At 32.2% G+C, this 10,302-nt stretch overlaps 1 protein-coding gene across 1 annotated transcript; it reads left to right on the top strand.

Annotated features, from left to right (window-relative positions):
* The first annotated feature begins 2,478 nt into the window (after positions 1-2,478).
* On the top strand, positions 2,479-6,066 carry LOC7463427 (uncharacterized). Its single transcript, XM_002320561.4, has 5 exons — positions 2,479-2,972; positions 3,219-4,442; positions 4,963-5,112; positions 5,195-5,375; positions 5,705-6,066. Exons 1-5 carry the CDS (start codon positions 2,748-2,750, stop codon positions 5,887-5,889), a joined length of 1,965 nt encoding a protein of 654 aa, XP_002320597.4. The 5' UTR covers positions 2,479-2,747; the 3' UTR covers positions 5,890-6,066.
* Positions 6,067-10,302: the final 4,236 nt, after the last annotated feature.

The following is a 10,302-nucleotide window of genomic DNA, read 5'->3' on the forward strand; positions in this document are numbered from 1 at the left end:
CCCTCCAGCTTTCCATCCATGTGCTTGCCCTCTTGGATCAATGAATTATCCAAAATAAATCAAATGTTATTTGTTGTGTGGACATGTAAGATCATGGATTGTGCTTGGGCTGATTTGGAGGCTGATTTGGGGGCTGATTTGGGGCTGAATTTAAGCATCAAATAAGGATACAAATGTACCTATTATTTGGGCTAAGATTGACATTAAAACCTTAAGTGTTTGATGGTTGAAGTTTGCACACAACATAAGGCAAGTTTGGGCTTGAAATAGATCATATGATATTCTTTTCTAGAATTGGAATAGAATTGATTTTTGGAGCAAATTTGGAGCACTTATTTGAACCAAGATTTTCTTCAATCTTCAACTAAATTTCTCTTCAATTCTTTGTTCTGAATTCCGACGTTGAATTTTCTGAAATAATTCATTTAAGCTCCAAAAACCTATCGAAACATTAAAAGAAACTTCATTACTAAAAAGCACATCAATTATTATAAAAAACCCAAATAAAAACAATAAATACATATGTAAAATAAGAGACTTAATGATACTTTTGATGCACAATCACGAGGAAAGTTATAGTGCTTTCCTCACATATTGTAACTGTAATTTTTAATCAGTTCAATATTAAAAAATAAAATAAAAAAAGATAATTTCGGAGAAAATTAAAAAAAACAAAAACAAAAAAAAACCATGCGGAGAAACACTGTAGCAATAAACAATGTTTTAAAGAAAAAAATTACAAAACTAAATTTTCAATTAGCTTAATATAAAAAAAATCGACAAATATAATTTTGAAAAATAAAAAAATAAAATAGAAAAACTATGTGGGAAAACACCGTAGCAATCCAAAGTATTTTAAAGGAAAAAAATTACAAAGTAGAATTTTTAACCAGCTCAATATTTAAAAAGTAAAATCAACAAAGATAATTTTTTTTTAAAAAAAATAAATGGGAAAAAAAAGAAAAGAAAAAAGCAAAGTTGGAAAAAAAATGAAAAAATGCAAAAAAAAAGGATGAAAAAACACTGTGGATTACTGTTGTAATCCACAGTGATTTAGGTGTGGGGGAACAATGATTCCCCCACACCATTTAGATATTATTAATAAGAGGCGGGTAAATCTACATTTCAGTCCCTTAATTTTAATTTTTTTACATTCAATCTCTCATGTTTTTAGATTTTTTGTTTAGGTCCTAAACTTAAATTTTTTACATTTTAGTTCTTAAATATGGAGAGAGGAGAGAGAAAGTCATAGAAAATCTAGAGAAGAAAAAAAGCTTTTGACCATCGATAATTTCTATTTTGATGTCTATTAATTTGAAATTGAGAAATAAACCCAATGGAGGTTGTTTCCATAATCAATGTTACTGGAAAATGTAAACCATAGCTTAAAAGATTTTTTTTATATGATTTGATTTTGAATTTTTAAGGTGATTATAATGTGTTTGCTTGTTAGAAATAAGGATATAGAAGTTCATGGATCTTTAATTAACATTAATAATTTTTTTTTTATAATTTATTAGTTCATATAATTTTTAATTTATTTTATTAAATCTAGATATTAGCTTTTCAATTCTCAATTAAGATTTCTTATGATGACAAAAAATATGTTAACATATATATTTTATTATATTAAAAATTAATTTGAAATTCTATGTTGCATAGCACGCGTAATTTACTTGTATTAAACAGTTTGATTATAAGTGGTTATATTGTGTTGTCACTAAAATTATCTAATTATTTATTAATTTATTACTATGCTATTTGAATTAAAATTACTCTTAAATATGTAACTTAATTTATGATTTTTTAGGAAAAAATAAAATAAATTATTTGAAAACATCTTCTTTTCATTGATAAAAACATAATTTTATAAATGATTTAGGTAAAAAAAAAACAAGATTTAAAATATCTCGTAAGAGTTTTTTTAAGTAAATATAAATTTTATGAATACTTTAAATGATACACAATTTCTTTTAAATAATAATAAAAAAAAAAATAACTAATGGAAATTTTTTTTCAAAGCAAATAGAAATGCTATACAATTCAAATTCATATTTAGTAGTAGTATTTTTTTTATTAATATTTTTTAAATCATTTTTATGTTTTTAATGAAATAAATATCTTTTCATCTCGAAAAATTAATATATCTTTAAGTGTAACTATATTTTACTGTATAATTGATATGATATTTTTAATTACTTTTAAAAAACTTTATAGTTAAACTAAATAAGCTATTTAACTTGATTATATTTTAAATAATCAAGTTATCCATATTAAACCCAATTTAAATTCATTCAAGCGAAGACAAGTAAGGAGAAAAACATGATAAACAATACTAAAAATAATTGGCCCAAAAGGTGTTTTGGTATCGTGTGTTTTAAATAGTATTTTTTCAAATATTTGATGTTTTTAAAATTAATTTGTTTTTAATATTTTTAAATTGTTTTAATTTACTATATTAAAAATAATGTTTTTCTATCAAACATCATCCAAGGGTTATCTCACTGATCCAACGATCTGGCTCTTTTTTCAGGTCTTTCCCCGAGTCGGTCGGCAACAATGCCTATCAGTAGGATTTTGTGCCAGAGAACCAGAAGGAAGACCATAAGCTGAACGCAGCGAGTCGGAATCAAGATTCAAATAGAAAGGGGAGCGTAGGTTGGTGTGGTCTCTCAACTCTCGAACTGCGGATTGTTTCCATCTCACAACACTGACCCACTGAGTCACCACCCTCTCTTACTGAATCAATGGAACTTCCACCAAGATGGGCTTTCTTACTCTTTTTACTGTTATCTTCAACAAAAGCCTCTGGATCGGCAGTAGATAAAGAAGAGTTCCAAGAGGAATTGTTGTTGAAGCCGTTGCCTGATCGGAAAGTGTTGGCTCATTTCCACTTTGAAACTAGAGCTCCTCCTTGCAATTCCAATGGCCGCCGCCACCATCATCTCTTCCCTAAAGCCATTTCTCAGATGGTAATAGTTTTGTTTGACTCACTTCCCACAATTTTTTTTTTTTTTTAAAAAAGGTAAAGGAAGAGTTTGAAACTTGATGTTTGGAGTAGTAGTTGTAGTGTTAAATTTGAATCTGTGTTATTTTTCTTAAACTAATTGCTCCGCTCCCTTCAATTGTAGACTTTATGTTATGTCAATAATATATATATCTTCCTGGATTGAAGCTAGTGTAGTGTGTATAAATCGTGGAAAGTTTAACCTGGACAGGTGGAGAAATTCCGGGTCAAGGAAATGGAATTATCGTTCACACAAGGTCGGTGGAACTATGAACGCTGGGGTGGGTTTGACACCATGTCAAGCAACAATGCTAAGCCTCCTGGAGTTGAGTTGTGGGCTGTCTTTGATGTTCCTAAAGAGCAAGTTGATGCTTCTTGGAAGAATTTAACCCATACCCTTTCAGGTCTTTTCTGTGCTTCAATTAATTTCCTCGAGTCATCTACCATGTATTCAGCCCCTGAATGGAGCTTTAGGCAAGCCTCTGGCAGTCTGAGGTATGGCATGCTGCCCCGTGAGGCTGTTTGCACTGAGAACCTAACTCCATGGTTGAAGCTCCTTCCTTGTCGAGATAATGCTGGGCTTTCTGCCTTAATGGACAGGCCATCAATTTATACAAGTTTTTATCATTCTCAGCGACTGCATTTGACTTCAAATTCATCTGATCTTGAGGGGTTGAATGGCATTGTTCTAGAACAAACACTTACTGTTGTTCTTCATCCCAGTAGTCAAAGAACTAGCTTGACTCATATTAGTGAATCGTATCTTCAACCAAGCTGGTCTTTGAGTTCAATTTTTGGTAGGAAAGTCAATGGGAGATGTGCTCTTGCTAAGTCTAGTAAAGTATATCTTCAGCTTGAGAGAGGCCTAGTTTCTGAACTGGAGAAAAATATTGGCTCTGAAGGGTATGATGTTGAAGCCAACTTTGAATTGTCAGTTAATCCAGACAGGGTACTTAAAGAAGAAAATAGTAGGCATGGAATAGGCTCCTCTTTACTTTATGAATTTTCAGTTGACAAGTACAGCAACTCTAAACCATTTGATCTAGGCCTGACATGGAAATTTCCTGTAATATGGTCATGTCAACAAGCTCCATTACATGCTATTAGATTTTTGATGGGAAGCGGGAATGAAAGAGGTGCAATTGCTATCTTGTTGAAATCTACAGATTTGAATGACAGTTCCCCGGGTGCTGATAGTGCTAGTGATGGATGTGAGTTGCATGTTAATATTTTCCAAATTGTCCCTTGGTATATCAGGGTATATTATCATTCTCTCCAGCTGTTTGTGGATGATCAACTGAAGGCAGTTGGAGCTTTTGTGGAAAAGATACATGTCATTCCTTCCAAAGACAAGATATCTCCTGGTATGATGGAGATGGTACTGAAGCTTCCTTGTGGTGTGAAATCAGCTGCTTTGACATTAGATTTTGATAAGGTATGCGTAACACTTCATGTTTTCAAGTTTGACTTGGAATTATAGAGTGATTAGTGAATGAATTCGAGTGTCATAAATATGTACAATGGTCAATGACATCCTCGGGGAAGCCAAACCATGGAAACAGTGGCTAAGGGCAAATAGATTATAATTTCCTGTCTGCAAGATTTGTTTATTTTTAATCTCAGATTCTGCCTGATTTACTGGACATGGACAATGCTTTGAATGGACATTTTGTTTTTTTATTTAATCTGCTGGATACTAAAAGCACATTATAGTAGCTTTCTCAATGAACATAGGGCGTCGAATCAAGTCATCTAAATGTTCCAATGTACTGAATCTTGCTATAGTGATGATTTTCTGTTGCACCTAACGCATAGAGAAAGATAGGAATAGTCTAGCAGAATGGAAAAACATACAGTTATTAATGATCACATGCACAGGACTTGTGATGTTTCTAAGACAGCCAAACTGCATTGGAATTGTGTTTCTTATCTACTGCTCTATGATATGTCAACAGGGTTTTTTGCACATTGATGAATACCCTCCAGATGCCAATCAAGGATTTGATATTCCATCAGCTGCAATAAGCTTTCCCAACTTCCATGCAAGTATGCATTTCCCTAGCAACGACTCTGAGAGAAAATCACCCATGCTGTCTAAATTTCAGGTGATATGATATTCGAGATTCTCAATGTGCTTCATATTGGACAATCCAAGTTTATTGGATTGATTGTAGATTTGTGATGCAGGAAAGCAGTCCTGTTCTCTCGTACACTGAAGTATTACTTGTACCTTTGACAACTCCTGATTTTAGCATGCCATACAATGTCATCACTATCACGTGCACAGTGTTTGCTCTGTATTTTGGATCGCTGCTCAATGTACTTTGGCAGCGGGTTGGAGAGAAGGAAAGACTTCTTAAAAGCAAAGGTAACTTCATGGCTTGAATTGTGTTGTTGCAGGATCACTGGAATATGGTCTGTAGATATGGTCTATGGATGGCCCTCTCTCTTGAATTAATTCAATAATTACAATCTAAATGTTGGTGAATCAACAAAAAATTTAAATTGCTGAATTGAAATGTTAATTATGTGATGATATCAACGCACATTAAAATGTGTGGATCCGAGACATTTGTTTTGAGCTAATCATTTCCAATATCTAAAAAGGGACACTATCTTTGAATAACAGTTTTCTATTGGCTCGACTTGCACATGTACTCGGCTCCTGACCTTTGTCTTTCATTCCTCCATTTGCAGCTGCTGCTGTAAAAACTGGTCGCCCTTCTGAACTGCTGTCCAGACTGTCAGCCAAGCTTAGAGGAAGATCACAGGAGCCTTCCCAATCACCTTCAGAATCATCACCCTTGATAAATTCTAAATTAGTACTTAAAGTCTTGTTAATGGCTGCACTTGCTGTTGCGTGGCAATATTATCTTGGATGACAACATCAAAGGGTAAGTTAGGGACCTCCAGTCCAATGTACAACAATACGCGCAGAAGGAAAGCATGGTAAGGGACGAGTAAAGTGATTTTTCTACCATTAAACTACTTGTAGCCCAATTTTGTATCCCAAGTCGTACTTTCTTAGGTTCTATATTAATCAATTGGTATTTTCGAAATCTGTTTTATATCCATCGCCAGCCAATCTTGATTGATTGATATTTTCATCCGAATTGAGGGTTTCATGTGCTTTTTTTTTTTTTTTTTCCAAGTGAATGATTTTGAAAAAGCAAACCAGAGTTGTGTTGTCAATTTCGTGCTAGAAAGCTGGAACAACAGCGCTAGGGTTGATCAAATGACCAATACCAGAGTTGGCTCCATTTATTACACGCAGAGACAGAGAGATTTATTAGCACATTGAGAGTTGGCTCCATTTATTTTTATCTTCTTTAGCAAGCTGACATTTTCTTTTATCGACCGCTTCCTCTTGAAGCCAAGACCATTCCATCTTGGCATCCGATAACCTTCATCGCATCATGAAGAGACAAATCCTCAGTACTGTCTTTAGTTTCTTGTCTTCAAAATCAAACATGTCAGCATGCATAAAGACCAAATGTTTCCCTTCATCTTTTTATTCAGAGCAAGTCGCCATCTTGATGCTGTCGTCTGCTACTGCTCAAGTTCAGCTATGTAGTTAGAGCTTGTTTAGAACTTACTAGTTACATGACCCGTGCGATGCTGCTAGTTAATTTTTTTTGCATAAAAAAAATAAAAAATAGCTAAGATCTAAAAGTGTTATGTTTTTCTGCAAAACTATACAAAAGAGTCTTGGGTTTGGCTGTAACACCTGACCCAAGAGTAATATTTATAATATTAATAATAACATTAAACTTGCATGACCCAAGTTTAAGTGGGTCTGATTGCAATACCAGACCTAATAGCCTTGGATGTGGGTCTGGCTGTAAGTTTGTGTCATAAAAGTGTGATAATCAAATAGATTAATTAAAAAAAAAAACAAAGAAAAAAAAACCAACAGAAAGAAAACAAACTAATGAAGAAAAAGAAAAAAAATTTGAATTAACCGGGTTAACCCTTCAAACCAGGTTAACCCGTCAAACCTTGGATTCATGTCGTGAAAGTTTGATAACTAAATAGAAAAAAAAAAATTAACGGGTTAACCCAGAATTAATTGGGCTAACCCGTGAAACCAGGTTAACCCGTGAAACCCGGGATCCATGTCATGAAAGTTTGATAACTAAATAGAAAAAACATTTAACATTAACAAACTAAATTAAACGAAAAAAATTAACTAAAAATGAAAAAAAAGGCATCAACCTTTTCACTGTGGACTGCATTGTGCAATCCACGGTCAAAGGCATAAAAATAGCAAAAAAAAAAAAAAAAACCTAAAGGCATTACCCGATAACTAAATAGAAAAAAATTAAATATTAATGAACTAAATTAAATAAAAAAATATTAATTAAAAAGAAAAAATAAAGAAAAAAAACTGAAGAAAAAAACTAATGAAGAAAGAAAGAAAAAATCTAAATTAACTCTGAATTAATTGGGTTAACCCGTCAAACCATGTTAACCCGTCAAATCTGGGATCCGTGTCATAAAAGTCTGATAATTAAATAGAAAAAATTCAATATTAAGAAAGTAAATTAAAAAAAATTAATTAAAAAAAAAACAAAGAAAAAAGCTAAAAAAAAAACTAAAGGCATCAGCTTTTTCACTGTGGACTGCACTGTGCAGTCCACAATAAAAGGCTTAAAAAGGAAAAGAAAAATAAAAAAAACAAAGGCATATGCCACGAGTTAATTTTTTTTTCTTGCATAAAAAATATCAAAAAAATACTAAGATCTAAGAGTGTTAGGTTTTTCTGCAAAGATATACCCAAAAGTCTTAGGTCTAGCTGCAACGCTTGACCCAAAAGTAATATTTGTAATATTAATAATAATATTAAATTTACATGACTCAAGTTTAAGTGAGTCTGACTGCAACACCAAATCCAATAGTCTTGGATGTGGATCTGGCTGCAAGGTCGTGTCATAAAAGTGTGATAATTAAATAGATTAACTAAAAAGAAAAAAACAAAGAAAAAAAACCAACAGGAATAAAAAAACTAATGAAAAAAAAAATTCTGAATTAACTGGTTTAACCCTTCAAACCAGGTTAACTCGTCAAATCTGGGATTCGCGTCATGAAAGTTTGATAACTGCATATAAAAACAAATTGACGGGTTAACCCAGAATTAATTGGGCTAACCCATGAAACCAGGTTAACCCGTGAAACCCGAGATATGTGTCATGAAAGTCTGATAACTAAATAAAAAGAAATTTAAAATTAACAAACTAAATTAAACGAAAAAAATAATTAAAAAGAAAAAAAGCAAAAAATAAATTACAGGTTAACTCGTCAAACCAGGTTAACCCGGGATCCGTGTCATGAAAATCTAATAACTAAATAAAAAAAATTTAACATTAACAAACTACATTAAATAAAAAAAATTATTAAAAGAAAAAAAACAAAAAAAAAAATTGACGGCTTAACCCAGAATTAAGTGGGTTAACCCGTGAAACCTGAGATATGTGTCATGAAAGTCTAATAACTAAATAGAAAGAAATTTAAAATTAACAAACTAAAGTAAACGAAAAAAATTAATTAAAAATAAAAAAAGCAAGAACAAAATTTCAGGTTAACTCGTCAAACCATGTTAACCTGTTAAACCCGGGATCCGTGTCATGAAAAACCGATAACTAAATAAAAAAAAATTAACATTAACAAACAAAATTAAACAAAAAAAATTCTTAAAAGAAAAAAAACAAAGAAAGAAGCAAAAAAAAAAAAAAAAAACCCTAAAAGCATAAAAAATGAAAAAAAAGAGGAAAAAAAAACAGCTAAAAAAAAAGTCAGCTCAAAAAAGAAAAGAAAAAGCTAAAAACCCTTCCCTTGCTCTCATGCAGTTCTTCTCTCTCTCTCTCTCTCTCTCTCTCTCTCTCTATATATATATATATATATATATATATATATTAAATTAAACTATAACTAAATCGGCTCAGTCTTTTACCGTGGACTGCAATTGTGCAGTCCACAGTAAAAGACTGAGCCGATTTAGTTATAGTTTAATTTAAAGTGCTTTAGTTATAGTTTAATAGACTGAGCCGATTTAGTTATAGTTTAATTTAAAGTGCTTTCAGTGTCAAATGCCATTGAGAACAAACAATTCCATCAAATTAAACTAAGCATTTAGTATAGTGCTATAGTTCCCTTAAATTCTTCTAAATGTATTAGACCCATATGGGTTCATTTTTTAAATTATTCGGAGAGAAACTTAGTCTCAATTGATATCTTCACCATAGAATAAAAAGAAAAGAACAGTGTTACGGTCACAACACGAAAGCATGCGAGTCTATGAGCTACTACATTGATCTCTTGATAGTTCCCGAGAAAAAAGAAAACAATACCACTGCTAGTAATAATAATAATAAAAAAAAACAAGAAAGAAACAATGCAAATAACTTACGCTTAGTGCCAATTTTAGAGAGCTTGCCATCCACAATAAGAGCTTCCTTCTCATCTTTACCGGTACCCTTTGTAGAGAAATAGTTAAGATGCGATCACCATGTAACTGGGAGGAGGATACAAGATCAACCCCTCTACTTATGAAGTGACCGATGAAGCTTCAAAAAACTTCATTGGATTCGGACTTTCTTCACGAAAAACCCTTAGGTTAGATAGTGAGTATTATTATCAGAAAAAAAACTCTTCAATGTTTAAGTCAATTTAAGATGCGGTTATTATGTAAGAGAAATGAATAATAAGAGATAGATATTTTTTTCTGTATTGAAAATGAAAAAATCCCCTTCTCTCTCCCCTAAACTTGTGGATATATAGCTTTTCTTAGAAAATTATATAGCTACTAACTTGGTAAAGTGACAGTTTTAATAGTAGCTCACCCTAAAAGGTGGTAATTATATATGAAGTATGGCTTGTACAACTTGATGTGGTAGCTTAGGAAAAAAAGAGATAAGTGATAAAAATAAAAGGAGAGAAAGAAAAATAGAGAGAAAGGTGGTGGGACGGAGAAAAACCGACCCTATGAGGCTCAGTTGGGCATAGGCTCGACCACCGAGCCAAAACTTTTCTTTTAATGTGTTATCATTTGCCCTCAACTAAATTTTTAATTACATTATTAAAAAAATACTTTACCTGAAAACCAAAAGCAATGAGAAGAAACCAATAATGCATGAAATATTCAAATATATCCATGAAGGGTGTGAACTTAATATGAACATCGGTGACATTAATGCATTAAGACTGACAATTATGGGAGTGCCTGTGCCTAGTTGGGAATCTTGGGACACCTTTCATATGGTTGTGCATATGGCTATGCTAGAGAATTTGTTAGTTTG

The sequence above is a fragment of the Populus trichocarpa genome, chromosome 14, assembly GCF_000002775.5.
Source record: "Populus trichocarpa isolate Nisqually-1 chromosome 14, P.trichocarpa_v4.1, whole genome shotgun sequence".
In the NCBI taxonomy this organism is placed as follows: Eukaryota; Viridiplantae; Streptophyta; class Magnoliopsida; order Malpighiales; family Salicaceae; genus Populus; species Populus trichocarpa.